This window comes from Oncorhynchus masou, chromosome 2 (genome assembly GCF_036934945.1).
Source record: "Oncorhynchus masou masou isolate Uvic2021 chromosome 2, UVic_Omas_1.1, whole genome shotgun sequence".
NCBI lineage: Eukaryota > Metazoa > Chordata > Actinopteri > Salmoniformes > Salmonidae > Oncorhynchus > Oncorhynchus masou.
In genome coordinates, this window is record NC_088213.1 from 32,388,146 (window position 1) to 32,414,158 (window position 26,013).

The 26,013-nt window shown below is 43.6% G+C and overlaps 2 protein-coding genes across 13 annotated transcripts in view; both read left to right on the plus strand.

The window, feature by feature from the left end:
• The window catches only part of LOC135558948 (transcription factor 12-like), a 103,355-nt gene extending 93,562 nt beyond the window's left edge, over positions 1-9,793 (plus strand). For 7 of the 10 annotated variants that reach the window (XM_064993233.1, XM_064993206.1, XM_064993214.1 and 4 more), the window contains 8 exons: positions 325-401; positions 1,598-1,669; positions 2,222-2,407; positions 5,561-5,690; positions 5,841-6,006; positions 6,179-6,414; positions 6,510-6,666; positions 6,827-9,793. In XM_064993233.1, the coding sequence (XP_064849305.1) occupies positions 325-401; positions 1,598-1,669; positions 2,222-2,407; positions 5,561-5,690; positions 5,841-6,006; positions 6,179-6,414; positions 6,510-6,655 (1,013 nt within the window). In that variant the 3' untranslated portion in view covers positions 6,656-6,666; positions 6,827-9,793. The remainder of the gene's footprint in view (positions 1-324; positions 402-1,597; positions 1,670-2,221; positions 2,408-5,560; positions 5,691-5,840; positions 6,007-6,178; positions 6,415-6,509; positions 6,667-6,826) is intronic. The other 3 variants (XM_064993250.1, XM_064993259.1, XM_064993273.1) reach the window with 1 other exon arrangement.
• Positions 9,794-12,403: 2,610 nt separating this feature from the next.
• LOC135558999 (cingulin-like protein 1) overlaps positions 12,404-26,013 on the plus strand; it is a 40,887-nt gene continuing 27,277 nt past the window's right edge. Inside the window, exons 1-8 of one of the 3 annotated variants that reach the window (XM_064993306.1) lie at positions 12,404-12,547; positions 15,839-17,546; positions 17,679-17,773; positions 21,322-21,418; positions 21,980-22,081; positions 22,384-22,526; positions 23,489-23,627; positions 23,931-24,143. In XM_064993306.1, coding sequence (XP_064849378.1) covers positions 15,888-17,546; positions 17,679-17,773; positions 21,322-21,418; positions 21,980-22,081; positions 22,384-22,526; positions 23,489-23,627; positions 23,931-24,143 — 2,448 coding nt within the window. In that variant the 5' untranslated portion in view covers positions 12,404-12,547; positions 15,839-15,887. Of the gene's footprint in view, positions 12,548-15,838; positions 17,547-17,678; positions 17,774-21,321; positions 21,419-21,979; positions 22,082-22,377; positions 22,527-23,488; positions 23,628-23,930; positions 24,144-26,013 lie in introns of all 3 variants that reach the window. The other 2 variants (XM_064993288.1, XM_064993297.1) reach the window with 2 other exon arrangements.

Consider the following 26,013-nt stretch of genomic DNA (forward strand, 5'->3'; position numbering starts at 1 on the left):
CTCATTAATGAGCGGATGTACATGTAGGCCATGTCCCAGTGTGTCCCAGTGTGCTGGTGTATGTTGGGGCCGTCCACCCACGGCCCTGGCTCATGATGCAGGATGCAGCCCAGTCACCAGGAAATGATGCAGCTGAACCCCAATGATGAAAATACCTCTCACAGCATAACAACAAGAGACCAGACAGGATGTGGATGTGCTGTGTGTCAGTCAGCCCCTGTAGAGTGGAGCAGGATGCAGGTCTCTAATCATTGGCCATGTTGGGATGTCTGAATCAGCCATGTCAGGTGTTTAACTGTGGCTCTCCCGCTCTGTCTCTCTCAGGTACCAACCAATGGTCCCGTGGTGCAGCTGGGCAGAGCTCCTCCTCGCCCAACTATGAGAACTCCCTGCACTCACTGGTAAGTCTCCCTGCCTCTCTTCCCTTCCCCCACACCCTGAGCACTTTTTAATGGACACGCACACAGTAGATGGGTTCTCTCACGGAGGGCAGGGATAGCATTACATGAAGATTCTTGGCTGACAAATGTCGGTGGGGGGGGGGTCCGGGGGTGCTGAACAATAACCGTCCCTTGGGGCGTGTCTCCTGCCATCTGTCCCCTACTTCGTGGACCAGGGTGGGGTTGGGGGGGCTGGGGAGCCTGGCAGCTGTTGCATTGACTGAACCACCACTGCTCCAGGATTCCTGCGCTAGCTGCCTGTCCGTATGCGGACCAGAAACATGACTTGGGATCAGTTTTCACCCCACACCACCTGACGCCCACATCACACATTCACACCATCGGCTGTGGGGATAAATATTTACTCACTATATTTGAATGCCACCTACAATGGGATTTTTGTGAAGCGACCAAACCTATGATCAGTGTGAACGGCAAATGTGTGGGAGGGATGGGACGAGTGGCAGGAGAGGACGAGGGGTCAGGAGTTATTATCTACACAGGACCACAGTTTTGATGCTGCCTGTCACAGTGATTAGTTACTATATATCTGTCTCTGTCTGACTCCTCTTTCTCCGTCCTTCTATCTCAGTCTACACTATCTCTGTCCTTCTATCTCAGTCTACACTATCTCTGTCCTTCTATCTCAGTCTACACTATCTCTGTCCTTATATCTCAGTCTACACTATCTCTGTCCTTATATCTGTCTACACTATCTCTGTCCTTATATCTCAGTCTACACTATCTCTGTCCTTATATCTCAGTCTACACTATCTCTGTCTTATATCTCAGTCTACACTATCTCTGCACTTCTATCTCAGTCTACACTATCTCTACCGTTCTATTTTAGTCTACACTATCTCTGTCCTTCTATCTCAGTCTACACTATCTTTGCCCTTCTATCCCAGTCTATACTATCTCTGTCCTTCTATCTCAGCCTACACTATCTCCGTCCTTCTATCTCAGTCTACACTATCTCCGTCCTTCTATCTCAGTCTACACTATCTTTGCCCTTCTATCTCAGTCTATACTATCTCTGTCCTTCTATCTCAGCCTACACTATCTCCGTCCTTCTATCTCAGTCTATACTATCTCTGGCTCTTCTACTAATGTTTATTTGTGCTCACATGCTTTCCTGTTCTATCTGATTTTGGCAGAAAACTCGAGTCCATCAGCAGCTTCATGAGCATCTCCAGGATGCCATGTCATTCTTAAAGGATGTATGCGAGGTACTCCTGTCCTTTAGATGGAGACTTTACCCATCAGTGTTTGACACCTTTGCACATCCTTAGTTGTTTTTCTTTCTTTCACCAGCTTGGCCTCCGTTCCGTTCCATTTAATTGGAGTTTCAAATGTTTTGTTGCCATGCTTTTTATTGTTGTTTATTATTTATATACTGACATTTCAGCTTGCAGTAATCAGCTTAGGAGCATAAGACGCTTTAATACCAAATGAATAGTCATGGTGCTCCAAATGAGTGGTGTGCCAGCCCGTTCATCAGTTTCTATAGATACAAATGAGGATGCTTGTCTGTTATGAACACATGCATCCCTTGTGCCCCTCCTCAGGTTGAAATGGCTTATCTACATCTGTTTTTGCGTGTCTTTCTTTTATGCTTTTGTTATCCCTGTGGTGTTTTTTCACTCCAAGATCACGCCATAAAATCACAATGTCCTCCATTTTTTTGTCCTAATGTGCTTATATTAAGCTGCTCTGTCCTTCTCTCCTGTTCTTCGCCCCCCTCTCCCCTCCCCTCCCCTCTTCTCTCTCGGTCCTCCCAGTCTCGGATGGAGGATCGCCTGGACAGACTGGATGATGCCATCCTCGTCCTGCGGAACCATGCCGTGGGCTCCACCACCAGTCTGCCCAGCGACATACACAGCCTGCTGGGACAGAACGGGCCAATAGCAGCCCTCGGAGCAAACTTCCCTGGCGCCGGATTGGTTGCTAGTCGGACAGCAGCAATGGTATGAATTAACTTTGCAGAAGAAAAAGATCTTGAGTGTTTTAGATGTTAAGGATATTATGTTTCATGTTTTTTGCAACTTAAAGAATTGACTTTGAATACTTAAAAGAAAGTCTGTTTTTTGGATTGAGGGTAGGCATATGTGCTTTTGCGTTGCGTTTCTCCAAATAGGCTAATAAACAAGCCTTGGCCACCTGTTCAGAATGAGTCCACAGCCATGTGCAAAAACTCTGCCTTTTTCCACAGAGAGCAGTTTAATTTAAACTCAAATACTTTCCATATGTGTAATGGTTGGCCTGAAGGCTTACTCTCCTTAAGAAAGAGCTCATATACAGGTTTGAATGAGAAAACCAGGCAAAACGGAGTGAAGTTCTGCTTTGGTCTGGAAAGTGTTTGTCAGTTGCACTCCTATGAGGTGGCTCCTGGGGAACGGGGGTATGCAGGTCTCGGTGCAGAGCATAATGTGTTTGCCCATCCTCCATCTGAACTATTTCATATCGGAGAGGAGAGGGATTTGAGCACATCTGTAGTGGAAGTTTCAACAGAGGGAGACAGTTCTACACTAATCCCTAGGTGATGGGAAATAATTTAGGCCATATTTTTCCTGAGTTTTCTGAATCAGTCCTGGCGTACGTGGGTGGAGGGTTGGATTAAGATCCTCTTGGATTAAACTCCCTTTTCTAAGAAAATGGAGGGAGGCATTCAGGGGATGTGATGGAGGAGGGGAGGATGCCGAGGACTGAAACATGCTCAGCATTTCCTTACCTCATCATTTACTGTCCAGACCTCAACCTCAGTCCCAGCTCCTCACAGGAACCTGTCCCCCTACCACTGGCTGATTAGTAAACATTCTTGCTGAGTAGTAGCATCTGTGAGACTAGTCCTTGAATTACTCACATGGTAATCAGGGCCAACAAACCCACAAGAAAATTGGGAGGCATTTGATCCCTGGCCTATGGTAACAATCATATCCAATTTTCGGATGTGTTCTGTGTTTCTGCCGTACTACTGCTTCCCTAACTGTTATTGGAGTTGGTGCTTCTGTATCTGTACTGCCAAAACTAAAACCAGTGCCACTTTACAGACAAGTTTACAGCCTTTCACAGCCTTCGCAGCATGCAAGCTTGCAGCCTGTGTCCCTTTTGCCCAGAATAATTTAAATACAGGGGCTAGTATTTCTGGTTTGTTACTCTCTGTAGAAGGAAGAAAATGTCCCAGCGCACCATGTGTTTTCAGTCATGGCCATTTTGATGTTGTGGTCCTTGGAACTCTCCGGATAGTATTTACTGGTCTGTGACTGAAAGTGCTTTTTAGTGGTTTTCCCATGGTGCAGTTCAGTTTGGTGTGCTCGTTACAGAGTGTTGAGGGACTATAGTGATAGTGTTGGTGGGCTGTGAGACTAAAAGAGGACTAGCTGTGTCTGCATGAACACAGAGCCTCCTCTGTGGTAGAGAGAGAGGGTCCCCTCAGACTGCTGCTCAGACAGAGCTCAGCCACCTCAGCATGGCACAGCCACAGCCGTTTACTCAGGACAGGCCTTTTCACTCTTTCACCGCCTCTTTTTAACCAACTCAACAAATCTGAATGGTTAGAAGCGCGCGCCTGAGGCCACAGTCTCCACCCAAATAGAGGTTCTCAGCTGTATGGTAATCAGGCCCAGCCAGGAAAATGGCAGCGTTCTTCCCTCGCCAGAACCCCCGCGCCCCTCCTCCTCCTCCAGACAAAGACTTGTTTGGACACCTGTTGAGAGCGCTGCAAGAGATTAGCGTAGTGAGGAGGAGGGGGAGGGTTTGGGGGCAGCGGGGTTAACGTAGGCCAAAAATGACTTGGGATCACATTCCATAAGAAAAGGGGAAGATACCCCCGTACTGGTTTCTCCTCCTCCTCCCCTAGTTCCCAGAAGAGAACCAGATAGCTGAGTGGGGAACATGTGGTAACCCCAGCGAGCACAGCGATGGTGATGCAGCATGATGGGAGGACTCTGTTTCACAACCAATATGGAGGGAAAATAAAGAAATGGTCTGTCTTTGGAGTGGGTTTTGCCTTATATTGCTACCAAATAGATCAGAGATAGATATATCTAGAAGAGGAGGAAGAACCCTCAGAACATAATGACCGTGGCTAACCCAAGAGAGAAAAGCAATAGAAATGAAAACAGAAAGAAGAGAGAGAAGGGGATAGGTTTACCATCACATACTGCATTGATTATTATGGAGAGATTATACAGCAATAAAAATGTGTGTTTTGTATTTCCCTTATCCTGAATATGAATTATGCATTTTGTTATGGTGAAGTACAGCACCAAAGCACCCCCCAGTGTCAGAACTGAGGGACTTGAGAACTATCATTAGTTCTCAGAAACGGACTCCTGTACTGCAGTTCCACCTGTAGATCCTGCTTTTAATATGAGGAAATATGATTGTTTAGCTCACCAGAAAGGTCAGGTATTGTGTTCAATTTTTCATGACAAGTGTTTAGAAATCCAAGTCAAACATGTATTTTTACAAGCGTTTTCAATGGACAATTTTCCACCAAGGTTCTCATCATCGGCTTGTAGACTACAAAATCTCCCTCAAAGCTCCGAAGGTTGTTATTTAATTTTTTGAACAGACAGCAACAGCATTCCGTTTATGAAGGTCAGTCTAAAGTGAAGTTGAACAACAAAGTTCTCTTTCTCTCTCTCTCTGCTTTTCAAGTGTGAGATATCTGAGTCATAAAAGCATTCACTCTGGTTGAATAGAAATCATTCCTTTCCTGAATGTACCTGGCTCATTCAGACCAGAACCTTTCCACACAGCTGAACGTGTACTGTTTCCCACTGACTCTGATTCTCTCTCTCTCTCTCTCTCTCTCTCTCTCTCTCTCTTTCTCCTCTCTCACTCTCCTCTCTCTCCCTCTCTCTCTCTCTCTCTCTCTCTCTCTCTCTCTCTCTCTCTCTCTCTCTCTCTCTCTCTTCTCCTCTCTCTCGCCCCTCTCCTCTCTCTCTCTCTCTCTCTCTCTCTCTCTTTCTCCTCTCTCACTCTCCTCTCTCGCCCTCTCCTCTCCTCTCTCTCTCTCTCTCTCTCTCTCTCTCTCTCTCTCTCTCCTCTCTCTCTCTCCTCTCTCGCCCTCTCCTCTCCTCTCTCTCTGTCTCTGTCTCTGTGTGTTCTGACAGGGTGGTTCTCACCGGGATGAGGCTGGCAGTTTGATCAACAGTCACGGAGGCCCGCCCAGCGTGGGCTCCATGTCCAACATGTCCAGCATGTCCACCGCTGAACTCAACCACCAAGTGGAAACCTTCAGAGGTATGACATGACACACTCCCAACTTCACCCATGACCATCCCATCTCTGCACTACACACCGAAAATAACTACATGTGAAATGTCTGTTGGCTGTAAATGATCGGAGATTCCATTTGGACTGACTCTTTACTTTTATGTCTGCGTGTTGCAGGTCTGGCTGCAGGTCTGGCTGGTCAGGTGGCTGCAGCCCTGGAGCTGAAGGTAGAGAACCAGGACAGAGACGACATGCATGATGGCCACTCCTCCGACGACCTCGGCTCTGGAGACGAAAGCGACAAGAGGGACATCAAGACTCCCAGAGGAGGCACACGGACAAGGTAAATAAACCTAACAACCACAAACATGAATCTTTATGACCTTCTGTCTAAAACATGCAGTGCCCTTAGAATGTCCCTAAACTTCCCTGGAGTCCGATCTCCACATGTGAATAACCAAAAACAATCAGCCTCAGTCTTACTGTTGCACCTCTGGGCCTCTCTTCCTCTGCAGCAGCATCAATGAGGATGATGACAACCTGAACCCAGAGCAGAAGGCTGAGCGGGAGCGCGAGAGGAGGATGGCCAACAACGCCCGCGAACGCCTGAGGGTGCGAGACATCAACGAGGCTTTCAAGGAGCTGGGCCGCATGGTTCAGCTGCACCTGAAGAGCGAGAAGCCCCAGACCAAGCTGCTCATCCTGCACCAGGCCGTGGCAGTCATACTGAGCCTGGAGCAACAAGTCAGAGGTCAGCATTCCTACACTCTCACATGTAACACACAAGAGTTATAACACCTCTTATGAAGAGTAATAACACAAGTAAATCTGTTTCTATACACGCAGAGCGGAATCTGAACCCCAAAGCAGCCTGCCTTAAGAGGAGGGAAGAGGAGAAGGTGTCTGGCCATGGGATCTCTGGGGACCAGCAGGCCCACCATGGGGTCCACCCCGGCCTGACCGACACATCCAACCCCATGGGCCGACTCTGAGGAGCACACAGGTACAGTACAGTAATACATCTCCATGGAGCACCATCCAGACACTCTCACTCTGTCAGTCATAGTTGTGATGAGATACTATATTACTTACTTTGTGAAACAACATATTTTCTTTACTGTTGGACATCTGTGACTGAGTTATTCCTGTTTTTGCCCCTTCAGATCAAAATGATCCAGATCAATTCTGTAAGATAGAGATGGTGCCCTTGCTTCCCAATGGCAGACAGGACTCACAGTTTGTGACACAAATTGGAGGCGACAGACCACTTGAAGCTAAACCCCAGACTAACGCAATCCTTAGATTGAAGAAAAGCCCAATGTCCAGGTCCCTGTGATGACATCCAACACATTTCTGCCCACGAGAGAACTTCAGCACATATCACTGTCTGCAAGCAGCGTGTCGCATCTGAACAATCAGAGACTGTCGCGATCTCCTCCATCCTCCCATGTGGAAGTTTGCCTTGTGCCTAAACTGAATTGACGAATGCATTGTAACAGCAATTATGTTGGTTTTTTTGTATTATTTTTTCTATTTATTATGTTACTGAGCTGTAAAGTCTACGTCTAAAGGGAAAGTTATGAATATGCTTTAAGAAGCCTGTGGCTTTTCAGTTGATCTACAGTTTGCCAGTGTCACTAGTATGGCCCAGCCCTTCTCCCTCGCCAGTCTCGGGCACCTGAGCTAAGATTAAGATACTCAGGCTCCTGAGAAAGATACAAATTAATATATTCTGCAATTTAAAGTGATCTTTAGGGCCCAACTAAAAATCAATTAGCAGTATTGAGTACCAAAAGACTTAAGCATCCCATTGAAAAAAATAACATATATTATTTATATTTATATTTTATTCATGCTGCAATGAACAGCATGTTTAAACCAAAACGACCTGCTCATGTGTCCGTTTGGTATAGCTCAGTCTTCATGTTACTGACATAATTAGAGGATTAGACATGAGTGGTGGGTATGAGCCCAGCTAAATAGTGTTCCACACATACACTAGCCTGAACACTATAAACTCTGTGTCACAGGTGACAGAAGAATGGCAAACTCTAGTTTTCCTGAAAGGTCAACTAAAGACTTATAAGGTGTTTATTCTCAGTAGTGAGCAGTTCAAATACAGAAAGCAAACCATTTAAAAACCTTAGCATTCCCTGCATATTTCTTAGTGTCTTAACTAAAGGAAAAGGGACTTCACTGCCTTTTCATTCCTTTGCCATATAGTGTTAAATGTAAACAATGACATATTTCTGATATTGCAGCTTGTTTTCTATATTACAGTATGGTCTCTGGTTAGTTGAACAGCCATGGTCATGCTCTTTGTAAACGCCTAGCGCTGTTTTATCAAAGATTGCTTAGTGAAAAAGTTTAATCAAAACGACGACCACAATATCACCTGGCCTGAATTAACTTTTCACATAATTTTTTTTCTGTTAAACATAACTAAAGAAAAAAAGTTTAAAAAAACATTCAAAGTAATCAAAAGTTATATCTTTATTTGTAAACGTATACAAATCATTTCTCTAGGCTTCATAGTAAGGAATATGATGTCAAGGGTGAAATAGCAGAGAGCAGTTTGAAGTTATTTAGAATGGCTTTGTTTTGATCCAAGCAGTGAAGTTACTGGTGAAGGGATGGGAAGGGGGAGCTTTAAGAGTTCACATGCTGTTAAACATCACAAACAGCTGGTCATTCAGATAGGTATAGTACAATGATGAACAAATGCAGTTTTGAGCAGATTTTTTTTTATGTTTCAGGATGAAGAACAATGGTCACCACTTACATTTTTTATCTGTTTGCATGCTTTACTTTCTTTAAAAAAAGTATTTTGGTCTTAACTCCTGGTTTTTATTCCATTTGTTTCCTTGTATACTGTCTTCCATTATTATCCACCTTTAAAACAAGGCTGCCACATCCAGAGACAAGTAGCCTATTCTGTGAAAATAAAGTCATAGAATGAAGGATGCCATTGAAAACCACCCCAAGGAGTTTATAAAAAATATTTTTGATTTTACAATCATTTTCTTTTTGTGATAAACTTGGAAACGTATTGTCGTGTTTTCTCTGACTGCATGTGGCCTTGTTCATCATTTCAGTATTCATGAGCTTGTATTCATGTTGCTGGCAGACTCTGATTGAGGCTATAATGTATGTCACTGCCTGCTCTCTCATTTCCCCCGTAATTTTCTAATGTTCTGCTGTCTGTCTCTTTGCTCCTATGTTAGACTTTTCTGTATTCCCAGATGATTTTCCTCGTATAATATATGAAAAAATAACAAAAATAAGATTTAAAAAAAACATTTGGCTTATTTTTCACTGTAGTTAGTCTTTTATACAATAATATTGTAAGAACATTTCTTGAATTCTAAATATTACTCTTTCTAGATTTTTTTAATCAAAAGTTTTGAGTAAAAAGTTTCTTACTTTATTTTACTATATTAGATAGTAAAATGCACGGTTATCCATAACCTGTCCATTATTAACCGAAACGTACAAATAGCATCCGAAAACATAGTAGGATTGTAGCTGGCAGTCTAGTGCATTGAGGTATTGTACAAGCTCAAATTTCATGAAGGTGTGATCTTCAGTCTCTATTGTTGGTGGATAAAAGATATGTACTTGTGTCCAAAAAGTCTAGGTATTGTTGATGCACATCAAAAACCAGCAACAAAAAATGTAACTATCTGTCTCTGTAACAGAAAACACAGCATGTAAATAACATTTATGTAGCAATAAATGTGCCATCTTTTTTTAACACAATTGTGGATTTATTTCGTTCTTTGGACGTCATCTTTATTTTCTGTTTCTCCACCTTTCATTTTTCAGTTATTTCCATTCAATTTAGAATTGTGTGACTGTTTTATGAAATGACGTGCTGGTGGTGCATTTGGTTGAGCTCAATACAAGTACAGTCCCATGATGTGTTCACTAAAGTGAGCTACTGACTCAACAACCCTTCCCAGGTTTTCCCCCTCAGAAGACTTTTCTACAGTGGATCTAGGCCAAATGAGGAACTCTGTGCAAGAGTGTGTTTTATAGTATGTTACTAATTTTTAAAACAATATCAGTGGACCATTGTAGACTGTATTGAATATATGTTTCTATTTTTAATAAAGTGTGATAGCAGCATACATTTAGTCTCATTTTTCAAAATGCTGTTTTCTTTTTGAATTTCATTTTATGCTCACTTACATAATAACTTTGAGAGGGTATAACTTTTGTATTAAGTATTAAGGCATCACAAAATAATAAATTCAGCTGCTGTGTGCGTTGTTCACATGTATGAAATAAAATAAAAATGCCACACTTGTCATTCACAAATAAGATCTTAAAAGGAGCCCATTGCATTTCAACAGAATGTCAACAGGCATGCAGGTCAGTGGTAGACATGCAAACATGAGGATATTTGCATGGACATTTGCAGAAGCATAGTGTTGGCTGTCCACTCCTAACTAGGAAGTCATCTGCACATAATTGTGCTGTGACATCAGTCAGCCCTCTTTGTCCAATTATAAAACAGATTTAAATCCCAGAAGTTGTCTCAGTGACCCACCACATCTGCAGAGCATTATCCTTTTGTATGTGAGATTGTGAGACAATTCCTCATGGTATCCTGACAGGCCAGATCCAAGTTCAGAGCACTGACAGAGGTGACAGACAAGAGAAGATGCGGACTGCTGTAAAGTCTGTGGATCGCTTAAGTTATGCACTGTGAATTATGACTGTCATCTTTTAAAACAGCATTTAATCTGGAATCAAAAGTTACGTATATCCCCACTTCCCCTGTAGTGTGTGTGTGTGTGTGTGTGTGATTGTGTGTGTCTGCCTGTGTGCGTGGGTGTATTTATTCCTTCCTGCTTTTATCATGTCCGGGGGTGTTTATTTGCGGTCACCTAGAGTCATGGGCATGTTTTATATAAGAGTGGGACCACCTTGTTTGAAGGCTGACTTCCTGTGGGTCTGGCTGCCTGTGAGTGAGCCATGGTGGGCCTGCTGACAGATGAGTCTTGGCTCATATCTCTGGAGCCAAACCAGAGGGCCTACTGCCACGCAGTGGATCCCAAGCCTATCTCTGTCTCTAGGTCTGTCTGTATTTCTGTCGGGTCTGTGTTTGTTGATTGTTCCTTCCCACAGAATGATCTGTCAACACTCATCTTTTATTATTAAGTATCTATAGCTCCGTACATTTTCTTTTCTCAACCCAGATTGCTTTCGCAACGGACAATTTCCCCTCTTACATAGAAAGATGTTACATAAAAACATCAGCCACACCATCACAAGAGTCCAACTTGACTGTGACCTGACTGTATAGCCATTGTGTTCCATTGTCTTTCTAGAATGCCTCCAGTTTCCCTCAGCCAGGGTCAGACAGCGCACTCTACTGAGCATGCTTGGAGGTCCCAGCTGCTGAGAAGAACAGAGCCTCTATTGTGCAGCACTGTAACACAACATAGCGCCAGAGAGTTGAGATTAAAGACACATTTACAGCCCACACTCTCAGTCCTCTCACAGACACAGAAATGAAAACACAGTGGGCCACAACAAAGGGAGGGGGCATCTAAGGAACAAATAAAATGTGCGTGATGCCCTTTGCTATCCTCTAAACAAAAGAACTGCGATTTTAACGTTTATTGAAGTCCTTGTGTGAGCCATTGAAATGCCTATTCTGTGCTACAACAAGGACTGAGGGCAATTGTTGGGGGTTTTCTTTCTCAAGGTTCAGAGCAACTAAAGAATGAGAATTATATATTTTTTATCATCATGCTTGGGAACTAGGTGTAAAAAATGATGGGAAGTATTGTAATAGAAAAATAAAAATATCTGTTATTATACTGTAATAACTCTGTAATGTGTTCTTTTATAGCACTGTAATGTTCACAAAAATCACAAATAAACATTGCTAATTTGGGAGGTTTCTTGTAGGTCGGACTTCATACTTTATTAAAGTGCTGTATAACAGTGTTTAACAGCAGCCAGAATAATCACTAGGCAAATTGCATAGAGGTAAGTGATTATCCACTAGATGACGCTATTGGTCTTAAAAATAGATGAGAAAATTGGGAGTGGTCCACACAGTATAGTGAATCCATATGCTTCAGTAAACATACATTATCTGCGTACAAATAATAATATTTTTAAATAAACAACCAAAAAAAACAAGTTCAACTATTAATTGCGGACTTTTCAGTTATATTTTCTTTGGTAGTTTTATTTATAACCACAAATCCCTAATTGGGCTAACCGAAAACCCATTAACTGGGCCTGAAGGATTTTGTACAATAGCTCACCCATATTTTCATTTATGATTAATGTTGACGATATAGTGTGTGATGGACCCTGCTATATGACGTGTTCCATACAGTATACATTTTAATTTTAATTCACAAATTGCAATCAACATCAACATGGGCTATTCATACTCAAATCAGCATGATGGACTTTAGCAAGGCCTAACTATTTTTTAATTTTTAATTTGATTTAACCTTTATTTAACTAGGCAAGTCAGTTAAGAACAAAGTATTATTTACAATGACGGCCTACTAAACTGTTGCAACTTGTGGCTCACAACAGAGTATCTTCGAAACTGATAAAGGGATACTTTGTCAAACAGAAAATTTGGGAGTGTTCAGGTTGGCATTGTCGATCTGTTCCTAGGTCAGTGTTTTGAGGTTTAGTGTTGAGCAGTAGGGTTTGAGATGGGCGGGTTTACAGAGTTCTTAGCAGGGGGCGGGGATTGCAGAGCTTCAGGCGTCTTTAAACTGAACTGACTCAGTAAACATGACCTGCAACAAATAGATTTTGAACAATTCCGTGGAGCATGTCACTTACACTTTTGGCCATTATTGAACAACTAATACGCGATTATTGTTCGTAAAGCACAGCTGGTAAGTGACAAGTTTCTCTTCTTGCATTTTTTGTTACAGTAGTTGTTGAATGCGTCATAGCGTGGGAACTTTAGGTTACTGACTGGGCAGTGGCCGCTTTAAGCACATATATATGCAGATAAATTGTTTACTTGTTTAAAATAATAATCATAGAGAAAACTACATTAAAAAATCGTGTTATTTCATGTTAATGTAAATAAGAAGTTAAATCACCTGTTGTACCCTAAACCAAAGCATCAGTATAAACTTTTGAAAACTTTGCTCATCTTGCCCTGTTCCAATTAAATTATCAGTGCAATTTTTTTTTACACAATAATTCTATTAAGTCAATAGATATTAAAGAGGAATATGTTTGTATACAATTTATACATTGTATACATTACTTTCAGTTGGTATTTAGAATTTGAAGAATTGTTGTAAACTAAATGAATCTATTCAGCATTAAAAAATGATTTTTAATCAAACATGTTACACATTGTTTAATATCATATTCCACATTCTGTAATATGAATAGATGAATTCATGTATTCAGTATGCAAAAATTATTAAAGTCATGCATGGCTATATTTACCAAAGAGCAAATTCCTTTGAATAAGATGTCTGCCTCTTTTCTCCTGGTTTTCCATTACTTGCTGTTATTTACTTGGTATGAATGCATGAGATCTACATGTCATAACATGCTATAAGTAACTGATATTCTTCCATAAATAATCTGTTTAAGGGATTTTGAATTATGAATTGCATAATATTTCTAAGGCTTAATAGCTCTCCCTGGAATATGAATACACTCAATCTGTCACGAGTACAGTAATAATATAAAATCTGCCATGAATGTAACTCTTTTCTATTCAGTTTTTAATCTGCAATCAAGGCAGTGTCCTAATGTGCTCTCCTATAGTTGTCTTTTACAGGCCTGAATGGTGTATTGTGATAACAACACACCCCCAGGATGTAGAGAATCAGTTAGTGCACTGTACATGTAGATTATTCTCCTTTTTTCTGTTCTCAATGTTTCTCTGGAAAGATCAAAGGCAGGGCCTTGACATCCTAACCCACTCTCAGCACTGACCTTTGGTCTGAGGTGTAGGGGGACCGTGGCGAGGGTAGTGCTCTAGTTATGGATTGCAGGGGAGCAGGGGGGAGAAGTTGGCTCAGTAAGTGTTTCCTCCCTTGCAGAGAGTAACACAATGAGAGGAAAAGAGCTGCACTCACACCTCACAGCCCTTGTGTTGTTGGATACATGTGATACTTGGAGTGAAAGAGGCTATTGTGTCGTCTTCTGCTGTTTTCTGTCCTCCACAGTGCCTTTCCTTTTGGATAAGGGGCTAACTTGGCCTCATTGTTCTTCCTTCCAATCAATGGCTGGAAAGTATGAGGTTCTCTGAGTATTAATAGCATCAGGAAGAGCCTGCTGCATCGCTTCTATTCTCCCTGTCACACCTGATATCAACATGCTGGTTCAGTTCAGAAGAGCAGTATACAACACTCGTTTTTAGTTTGAAACAGTGATTTATTGAGATTTCCTCAAAGTCCTTGCGGGCATGTCTGTGCATTTCATTACAAAGTGACATTATCTGCTGTCACCTTTGTTTCCTTATCATAGCCCTCCCATCCCTATCACCATTTGTCCTGCTATTGTAACACTAGGCCATTCATGACATTCACCTATGTATTTGTTTGTTTGGGGGTGGAATAGGACATTATCAGCTGAGCCTACAGGTCTCTGATAAGAGCCCATTGTCTATACAAACACATGATGCCCACTGATGTCTGGGATGCTGTGTGTCTCTGCTGTCCTTCCTGTTAGCTGATACATACCTGTTTTTCAGGGTCAAATGTCCCTATGCTCTGTCCTCAGCTTCAGACTACACACTACTTGTAATCTGGTAGATAATTCACAAATATTATATTTCTTTACTCAGAAGACACTCAGATACTTGAGACTAATGAACTTGATCTCTACTTTATCTGTGTGTTATAATGTGAATACCCAATAGTATCAAGGTGGTCTAAATATTCAGTTACTTGTGTTTATTTTTGGCAAGTATTGTAGAAAACAGTTCAACCTATCAGCACAGGTTCCTGTCTTCAGTGGTGTAGTGCCTCTCTTAATGCTGTAGTGATAAGTGGGGTTGATGACAATGGCCCTGCTGTAGGTCTGTTACCCTGCTCCTCCCATGGTACACTGTTACACCGACCAGGGCCCTCTACAGGGACTGCAAATCACAGTGCATTTTTACAAGGATTGGCAGAGGTTGGTTCAATAGATTCACAGATAGATAGATAGATAGATAGATAGATAGATAGATAGATAGATAGATAGATAGATAGATAGATAGATAGATAGATAGATAGATAGATAGATAGATAGATAGATAGACAGACAGACAGACAGACAGACAGACAGACAGACAGACAGACAGACAGACAGACAGACAGACAGACAGACAGACAGACACACACACACACACACACACAAAGGTTACTGTATAGGCTACGGCTACGCACAATCATAGGATTTCCAGGTGTAGTGTGACATATCGTTGGAGTCTGTCGCTATGCTGTAATACCAGTTTTTATTGTTAGGCCATTAGACCTGAATACACCTTTATGTACAGTAAATATTCATTCACACCATGTATATAATTATTCACTTATGCCTGTTAGTAACAGCCTATTACAGCGGATTAAGATGCCAGTTAGTAACCTGCTTGTTGTGGTTTCGTATACAGTACCTGGTCATATTTGCCCTTCAAAAGAGTGTAGGAATTGTTGACTCACTGTTTTTCAAGTTCAGTGTGTTGATAAAGACTGGCCTCTCTTATGTTATTTTAGGGCAGTGCAGTGCCTCACTCCTTCATTGGCAGGAAAAGGGAGTACCAAGTCAGTTGCCCAACTGAATGCCTTGCACCGTATTTAACCCAACCTCTCTGAATCAGAGAGGTGCAGGGGGCTGCCTTAATCGGCGTCATCGGCGCCCGGGGAGCCGTTGTTGTTGTTTTTGGGGTTAACTGGGGCAGAATGGCAGATTTTTCCACCTTGCCGGCTCAGGATTCAAACCATCAACCTTTCGGTTACTGGCCCAATGCTCTTAACTGCTAGGCAACCTGTGGTGGAGCTGAACAGTTAGAGTGCTCTCTGTGGAACCACTCTCTAGACACAGAGACCATTAAGTACAGAAAAAAGTAAAATTAGACCAGATGACATAATCAAATATTGTGAGGCTTTAAACTCTCATTAGCAGGCCATGGAGCAGTGAAACATTTGCTGATTTTGTCCCTTTTTTTGCAGAGTTGGGCCTGATCCAGCAAGAGGGATTTGTTCTCTTGCTGCATTCCTGATGGAGTCGTACAGAGTCAATCAACCGGCCCGCTCTTCCAGGCCTCACAATGGAGCTGGCTCCTATGGCCTCAGCATTAGGGTCCAGGGGATTGATGGACACCCCTACGTGGTGCTGAACAACCAGGACCGTGGGTCCAACTCCTATACAGATCCTAATAGTAACGGCTACAATGACACCCAGGGCTCCTTTATTGACAACTACCATGAGTATGACTTCAAAGGAAGCAGGGAGGCTGTTTGTGACAGCCCCTTTGTTGAGTACAGGTCCCAGAAACAGATGCAGTTTGGGGGCTCTCACAATGGAGTCACAGAGCAGGGAAAGAAGCCAGCGTCCACCCTGCTGAACTTCCAGAGACACCCAGAGATCCTCAAGCCTTATGACCCAGAGAACAACACCTTGAACCTGGATGGTAACCACAGCCTGCCTCCCCGGCCGATGTCCCTGGCGGAGACTGGGAGCACCTACCAGGGCTCTTCTCCCAGATCCACCTCCCCAGTAGTCGCCCATGCCGGGTCATCCAGCCTGGATCATAGGAGGAGCCCTGCCCTGCAGGAGAGAACACAGCCCCAGCCCCAGCCCCAGCCAGCCCCCTCTAAGCCTCAAACCAAACTAGTCCAGTCTCAATCCAAGCCTCAAGCCCAGCTGGCTCAGCCACAGTCTAAGCCTCAGACCCAGGTGGCCCAGCCCCAGCCCCAGCCCAAACTCAAGCACCTGTCCAAACCCCAACCCCAGTCTCTGCCACAATCCAAACCCCAGTCTCCTCCCCAGTGTCAGTCTCCACCCCAGTCCCAGCTGCCCCAACGCGTCCCCATACCCCAGCCCTATGCTGTGTCCAGACCTCCCAGTGAGCAGACTAAGGCTTCCTGCCGGTCCACCAGCTCCATTAGCAGTGCCAACTCTAGTCTGGAGCGCAGCCACCATGAGCCAGACGTCCTCCCCCTGCGCAGAGTTGACTCTAGCGGCCCTGTGCTGCAGTCCTCGTCCCGCTCCCGCCACTCCTCTACCTCCTCTACTGATCAGCTGGAGGCGCTGTACGCAGATACCATCAACCGCCACCAGAACCGACGCTACATCCCCTTCCAACCCGGCACAGGCCGAGACATCGACACAGGCTCCATCCCCGGCGTGGACGAGCTCATCGATAAGTTTGACGGTAAGGATGGTGGTCACCAGCGACGGGGCAGGGCAGGCCGCAGGAACAGGATCAATCCAGAGGACAGGAAGCGCTCTAGGAGTGTGGACAGTGCCCTCCCCTTTAGCCTCCGGGGAGAATCGGAATACATGGATGAGTTTAGCAAGAACCAGGGGAGGTCCACGGAGCACGTCCTCCGCCCCTCACAGCTGCATCTGCAGAAATTGTCTGGGAGTAAAGACTCCTGGGTGACAGCGGTGGAGGGGAAGCCAAGTGCCAAAGCTTCGGCCTGTGGTAGCAGTGCTCCAGGCTCCCCTCAGAGCATGACCTCTAAAGCAGCAGGCTCCATCCAGGGGTATAAGGTGGTGCTAAATCGCGCCTCTACGTTACCCCTGGACAATACAGATGCTGAGGATGGTCAGTCTTCACCAAACACAAAGATTTTAACAAGTGTGGCTACAACCTCACTATCCAAGCCTTCCTCTAACTTTGGCAAGAAGCCTAGTGCAGAGTTGGATGTGCAGGTAAACAATATATTATTTAAAATTACAGTTAGGTTAGTTGTTTAACAAATCATTCTCTATTACTACGTAACTGCATGTGAAATTATCTGTCAGAACTCTGATGACTCTCTGCTTATTTCCTCTTGCATCCAGGTGACACCTGATCTTTTGAAAGGTCAGCAGGAGCTTTCACAACAAACACATGAAGAGACGGCAAAACAGATTTTGTTTAATTACCTCAAGGATGGGTAAGTTTTTACCTCACTGATGTAATGTTCCTGGTTCATTTTATCGCACAACAATTTCCAGTTTTACAGCAATGTCCATTAAATCTAAAGGGTATTAATGGTAGATGTTTTTGTACGAATTGTTAATATACACTAGTAGGCAACATGATGATGCCATGAGTATCACTTTCACTATGCAGCGGGCAGTAAACTGCACAGTCTAAACATAGCATGTGCCAAGTTACACTCTTATAGCTGCAATATGTAACTTTTTGGGCTACCCCACCAAATTTACATAGAAATTCACATAGAAATATGTGTTATAGTGCTGTCGTTCTCATTAAAAGCAGTGGAAGATACAGTGCCTTGCGAAAGTATTCGGCCCCCTTGAACTTTGCGACCTTTTGCCACATTTCAGGCTTCAAACATAAAGATATAAAACTGTATTTTTTTGTGAAGAATCAACAACAAGTGGGACACAATCATGAAGTGGAACGACATTTATTGGATATTTCAAACTTTTTTAACAAATCAAAAACTGAAAAATTGGGCGTGCAAAATTAATCAGCCCCCTTAAGTTAATACTTTGTAGTGCCACCTTTTGCTGCGATTACAGCTGTAAGTCGCTTGGGGTATGTCTCTATCAGTTTTGCACATCGAGAGACTGAAATATTTTCCCATTCCTCCTTGCAAAACAGCTCGAGCTCAGTGAGGTTGGATGGAGAGCATTTGTGAACAGCAGTTTTCAGTTCTTTCCACAGATTCTTGATTGGATTCAGGTCTGGACTTTGACTTGGCCATTCTAACACCTGGATATGTTTATTTTTGAACCATTCCATTGTAGATTTTGCTTTATGTTTTGGATCATTGTCTTGTTGGAAGACAAATATCCGTCCCAGTCTCAGGTCTTTTGCAGACTCCATCAGGTTTTCTTCCAGAATGGTCCTGTATTTGGCTCCATTCATCTTCCCATCAATTTTAACCATCTTCCCTGTCCCTGCTGAAGAAAAGCAGGCCCAAACCATGATGCTGCCACCACCATGTTTGACAGTGGGGATGGTGTGTTCAGGGTGATGAGCTGTGTTGCTTTTACGCCAAACATAACGTTTTGCATTGTTGCCAAAAAGTTCAATTTTGGTTTCATCTGACCAGCACCTTCTTCCACATGTTTGGTGTGTCTCCCAGGTGGCTTGTGGCAAACTTTAAACAACACTTTTTATGGAAATCTTTAAGAAATGGCTTTCTTCTTGCCACTCTTCCATAAAGGCCAGATTTGTGCAATATACGACTGACTGTTGTCCTATGGACAGAGTCTCCCACCTCAGCTGTAGATCTCTGCAGTTCATCCAGAGTGATCATGGGCCTCTTGGCTGCATCTCTGATCAGTCTTCTCCTTGTATGAGCTGAACGTTTAGAGGGACGGCCAGGTCTTGGTAGATTTGCAGTGGTCTGATACTCCTTCCATTTCAATATTATCGCTTGCACAGTGCTCCTTGGGATGTTTAAAGCTTGGGAAATATTTTTGTATCCAAATCCGGCTTTAAACTTCTTCACAACAGTATCTCGGACCTGCCTGGTGTGTTCCTTGTTCTTCATGATGCTCTCTGCGCTTTTAACGGACCTCTGAGACTATCACAGTGCAGGTGCATTTATACGGAGACTTGATTACACACAGGTGGATTGTATTTATCATCATTAGTCATTTAGGTCAACATTGGATCATTCAGAGATCCTCACTGAACTTCTGGAGAGAGTTTGCTGCACTGAAAGCAAAGGGGCTGAATAATTTTGCACGCCCAATTTTTCAGTTTTTGATTTGTTAAAAAAGTTTGAAATATCCAATAAATGTCGTTCCACTTCATGATTGTGTCCCACTTGTTGTTAATTCTTCACAAAAAAATACAGTTTTATATCTTTATGTTTGAAGCCTGAAATGTGGCAAAAGGTCGCAAAGTTCAAGGGGGCCGAATACTTTCGCAAGGCACTGTATGTTCTATGTGCGCTATTTCTATACTTCCCAATCTTACGTTTTGTTTTTGCCTTTTTTACTTTCAGTTTTGTACACCAGCTTCAAACATCTTAAAATACAATATTTTTAGTTATGGAAAAAATATTTCACAGGGGTTTAGATAGTACAATGATTCTATACAGTATACTTGCTTCTTTTGCCACATAAACTGAAATGAAGCAAACTATGAAACATTTTGCAAACATGAAATAGAGGAACAATTTCTACATAGTGCATCTTTAAGTAATGCACCATTTGAAGAAAAAAAAACCCATGGGAGCACTTAAACGTTTTTTATCTGAGTCTGACTGTTTGTGATAAAAGTGAAGGAATTTATACTCCCATTCAGTCTCCACCTCCATATCTAGGCTGTGGTCGATGCAGCTGCTTAGTGGTGTTTGTTCGTCTTCCCATTTCTCTTTCTCCCTGTCTCTCTCTCCCTCTCTACTGAGGAATGTAGGGTATCAACCCTGCTCTGCTTATCACCGGATTCTTGATGTTCTCCTTTCACCCTACGCTGTAAATCCCATCCCTTACAGTAGGGGGAAATGAAGGAGTTATCAGTGGGAAGCATCTCACATAGATACCCAATCAGATTAGTATCTCTATGGTGTACTTCATGGTTTAAGATAGATGAACTGGTAAGGGTGATACATGATGGTTTATATTATTAAATAGTAATATGAGGTGCTAGACAGTTTCGTTGTTGTTCAGTACCAAGGTACACCAGCTAAAGTTTGGTTTCACGCTCTAAAAGTTTTATAGCTTGTTTCAAGGTTATGTTTGTCAAGAAGCCAAGTCTGAAAGTCCAGTGCATATATCCAATAGGATAACACGTCAATCACAGCACCAGTAAAGTTGGATCTTAGAGTTCCTATCCAATCCCAGGTGAAATTCTGTGTCTCTCACAGAGCATTGCGTCATGGTTGGACTGTACATTTGTGTCCATGGTTTTAGGAGTTTTGTATTTTAAATCCTAAACTTCTAAAGGGCCTCAGTTCCTCAGTGTCTACATTCCATGTGTGCTCCAGGCTTTTTCGATGCCCAGTGAGTTCAGGAAACTGCTTTTGGTGTGTCAGGTCACAGGTCAAGGGTCAGAAGTCAATGGAAAGGAACACAGATGGAAGTGGTGTTCTGACACTGAGTCATCAAAGAAAGGACAAACATTCACCAGCTGAAGTTATAAAACATGAAGGAGGGGGGCTAGAACTTCCCTGTCAGGTAGTGGAATGGAATGGAATCATAGAACAATTCCCCTGGTTGTGGCCGATATAGGAAGAGAGAGGGTGCACCCTGCATACAGCCAGGTTCTATAGCAGGGCCAGGGATTCCCCTGCGTGTGCCTCCTAATGGATGGGCATAAATGAGGTTGACCGGGTCACGAGGTGACACATCAAAGCAGTTGGCCCCCGGCAGAGCAGGAACCAGAACAGTCTGGGATTAGAACCTAATCTGATCCACCTACCCCACACACAGAGACCCCTCTTTACCTTCAAATCGGCCGAGTGTGGGAGTGCACCTGTGTTCTGACTGTGTGTGTGCGTGTGTGTGTGACCCGCAGGAGCACTGATAATGAGGACACCACTAAGAGGAAGGTCAACCTGGTGTTTGAGAAGATACAGACATTAAAGTCGCGGGCGGCGGGGAGCGACAACAAAGTGAGGCATTGTTGTGGAGTTTTTGTAATTTAGCTCAACAAACAGCTAAATCTGTGAGCCTCTTATCTTAGCCTTAGTCCAGAAGCTTTCACTTGGTGAGCAGCATACAACGCACCAGGCTGTGTTTACCTAGCATTGACAACAGCCACTGTAATTACCACCTCCATCAGTGGAGGTTGGTGAGAGGAGCTATAGGAGGATGCGCTCATTTTATTGGCTGGAATGTAATAAATGGAACGGTATCAAACACATCATACATATGGAAACCACATGTTTGACTCCATTCCATATATTCCATTCCAGCCAATACAATGAGCCAGTAGCTCCTCCCACCAGCCTCCACTGACCGCCATGTGTAAACCTGTGCATTATGGAGAGAAACTAGTCACCACCCTTCCTTTTGTTCACTGAGATCTGCCATGAACCAAAGCAACCAACATGTTTTTGTATTTTACAAAAATAAGACATCTTAGAATAATGCTATCGTGCAAACATATTGTGAGTGATTTTGAAAAGGTAAATGGATTCAAATATAACTCCTGTCTCTGTTCCCCCTCCCAGTCTCCTGACATGGCTACCCAAGCCAAAGCCCTACAGGAACAGAGGGTAGCACTAGAGAAGGAAGTTGTTGAACTGAAAAAGCAGCTGGAGGAGCAAACCAAGGTAATACTATGATGCCATGTCAGACATGTTGAACCTAGCTGCTATCTTGGATGTCTGTGCAGGACATGAGAATCCCTGGCTCCCGCCTCTTAAGACACAATAATCCTATTGGTGCTAATACCTAACTTAAGCGGACCAGTTGACATCACAGCCACTGAGTTTGTTGGTTAGATACTGTCAAAACTGTCATTCAGATACTGTACTATGAACGCCATGCATTTCATATTTATTTGGCGTGGTGAAAGGAATGGTGTTTTCTTAAAGTGTGTGTGTGCGTGTGTCCTTGCGTGTGAAAGAAGCAGATGGGTCTGACTGAGGCCCATGAAAAAGCCGGAGCGGGGGTGAAGGTCCTGCAGACGGAGCTGGAGAGGAGCCAGGAGGAATGCTCCCGACTGAGGGACAAACTGGCCAAAACAGAGGCTGAGCTCCGCACCACACTGGAGGAGTAAGTGACTGACCACCAGACCAGGGCATACACTGTGAGGCAAGGAGTGACAGGTCGACAAAGAAGCCAGCACAATGGGGATAATCCTCAGATTTAAGACTCTTATCGGCGGAAAGTTGTTTATCTATATCTCTCTTTTTTTGTGGAGGAGAAAGTTGTAGGTTGTTTTCTGTAGTCTCAGGATGATTATAATGTGTTCCTTTGGCTTGCAATCTCTTTTCGGCCATTAGAGTTTCTGTCTTAGTCTGAAAATAATGGCCCCCTATAGTTCTCCTTCTCCTCTGACATGTTGTGTTAATGTACACTGCAGAGTCCCACCAAAGCCCAACAAAGTGATGAGTGTATATCATCATGGCTTAAATGTCTGTTGATGTTGGACTAGTCTGTTAAACCTGGGGATGGATTTGTTGATCCTGATCATGGACAATCACAATAGAGACTGGCCGTCCTGGTGGATATCAGCTGACAGTGGGGGCCCTGTGGAGCCAGACTCCCCTGTAATCTAAAGACATAGAGACGTCTATGTCATGGACTCCATAGAAATAAGAGACAGAGACAGAGAGGGGCCTGCCTTATTTAGAAAGAATCACTCAACTACTCTCAGCCATTGTATAATTGATTCCATTTTTCAAGAATGGATTCTCTATTTTGAAAAAGGTTCATGTCAGTATGTGGGAATAAGTACACTGAGCTGGTGAATAAGTAGTGTTCAGTCTACTTACTCTACATCTGCGTGCATGACCCCCTGTCACTAAACAGACCCTCTCTGTGTTGAAGAGGGCAGGTGGTGTGACTGTGATGTGATTGGTAGATCAGTGCCCAGGTGCTCATCATAGCTCCTGTTAGCTTGGAGAACAGGCGTTTCTGACAGAGCGCAGGTGGTATCGTTCCATTGTGTGAAGCAGGTGTTCAGGTGATGGTGTGTGTGTTGTGACTGTATGCTGCTCTGTGTGGTCGGGCAGGCTGTTCCAGGTGAAGATGGAGAGGGAGCAGTACCAGACGGAGATCAGGGACCTGCAGGACCAGCTGTCAGAGATGCACGACGAGCTGGATGGTGCCAAGACGGTCGTGACCGACGGAGAGAAGGATGCCATGATGGAGGTAAAACACAGGCCAGGTCCCACAACTCTCAGCGGAGAGAGCATTGACATAGAGGAGCTTAGCAGCCTGCATGGAAAGGGCTTTGCAGTCCCATAATAACCGCCATGTCAATACCATTGTAGTGCCAGTGTTGGTAATGTGTAAACATGTTATTCTTCCTGGCACATTTGCTGAAGCAGAATTTCTCAGCAATAATGGCAGTGCTGGAGATTTCTGTGCACGTCACCTGTTAAGGTAGCGGTTAATCTCAGGGTGAGATTTTAGCGAGACACTGTCACCAATTCCTCCTCTCCTCCTATGTAGGAGCTGATGCAAATTAAGCTGGACGTACAGGAGGTGCTGCTGGCCAAGGAGGAGCAGGAGGAGGTGCTGAGGAGGAGGGAGAGGGAGCTGACTGCCCTGAAGGGAGCACTGAAGGAGGAGGTGGCCACACACGACCAGGAGGTGGATAAACTAAGGGAGCAGTATGAGAAGGAGATCCGCAAGCTGCAGATGTCTGTGGAGAAGGCCAAACAGGTAACTTAGGACATTCTTGATCCCTTGTGTCATGGTCCCTTGGAGGCTTTGTGTAGTTCCTGGTTGATACAGGGATGTCCCTGAGGACATTTTTAGGTCATTCTTTGGACGCTGTGTCATGGTCCCATGGAGGTTTTGTCTAGTTCCCGGTTTGTCTCGGGACGCCACCTGATGGTTGCAAAGAAACGTTCTCCCCCACCAAAAAATAACATTTTAACCAGGGCACACACACCCTGCTTTCTTCATACATCACCCCACCCCTTATCTTAAAACCCCCAACCCCCCATATATTTCATTACTTTACTTATAATGGTTTGGGACACGTGGGACCATCACGTGACAAAAATCTCCAGGGAACTATGACCCAATGTCCCAAGAACCTTCAGGGGACCATGACACAATATCACAAGAATGCCCAAAAACGTCCTCGGGAAGGCCCTGTTACTAACCAGAAACTAGACTAAACCTCCAGAGGACCATGACACAACTTCCCAAGAACATTCTAAAAACATCCCCGCGACAAACCGGGAACAATAAAAAGGTCCACCGGAGAACGTTTCCTTGGGTACATCACACAACGCTTTTAGAAAGTTCAGTGGGATAACGTTGTGTCGAAACCCTTAAGGGATCTAATGGAAATGTCGCCAAATGTCCTCAAGACGTCACCTGTTTTCTGGGTGTATTGATGTTAATGGGAGATTTGGGCAAACCCTTGAGTATGGCATCACGTGTACTTTGGGTAGTAAAAGTGTTTGTTCAGAAGGTTTGGGAAGGTTTTTGTTGCCATATGTTTGGCATCAGTAGATATTCGATAGCTTTGAAGCAGCTTCAAAGTTGTGCCTCAAAATTAAGCTTACCTCGAACAAAAAAATGCTTTAAGTTGTTTTTGTTATGACTGCTGTGTATTGGAATTGGAAAAATAAGATTACGCCCACATCATTGTCTACCAGCTGTTAAAGATATTTCATTGGTTTGGAACAAGTAAATAATGATTGCTATCCAAAAGCCATTGAATTTGTATAACTTTAGTGTTCCATTGTTTATTTATTGAGGAAATGAAACCCTCATTATGTGTTATTATAAGGAAATCAGGCCTTTGTGTTTATTGAGATTAAAATGTTACATACAGTATGCATACTTGAATGAATGTCTGGAAAGTCCTCTAGGAGTTAGTGAATCATTGACTGCATGGTGCCAGTGTTAGAGAATGTCATAGTTCTATACATGAACTGCTCTACTCCTCTCTCTTCTTGCACTTGCCTAACTGCATTTCACTGTACACACTGTAATAACAACCCCAGCTGAAGGCTGAAAAACAAGTCTGAAAACGGTTCAACTGTGCTGTGAAAAAACACTCCCTTCTCTGTAGTTCAGCTGAACCAAAAAAGACTCAGGTATCCAATCCAGTTAAACCAACTTGTCATCACTTTTCATGGGAACTTATTGGACTTTGTTTATCCTAGATGACATATAGTGTCATTAAGAAGCTTTAGGATGTATTTCATGATGTTGAGGTGTGATTTTGCTGTAAACAGATTTTACTGGGTGGCTCAACAGGAAGAAAAATAGGACCAAACAAAGCCTTTAAACGACTTGGGAGAGGGGATGGGGAGAGGCAAATGGACTAGTAAAGAGAAGACAGGGTAGGGAAGTGGTAGAGAGGACAGTGAGGTAAGAGCATAAATAGGGATAATGGAGGAGAGAGGCATAAGAGAACCACACTGACAAGGCTAGAGGAGCATTGTGTTGACTAGGTGTTGCCTGGCTCACATGCTTCCTGTTTGTGTCAGGGTCTCGAAGTCCTCTCCTTGCCCCCACTTCCTCCTGCCGACACAGCAGCCAGCCCCTTCAGAGATATTGTTGTTCTTGC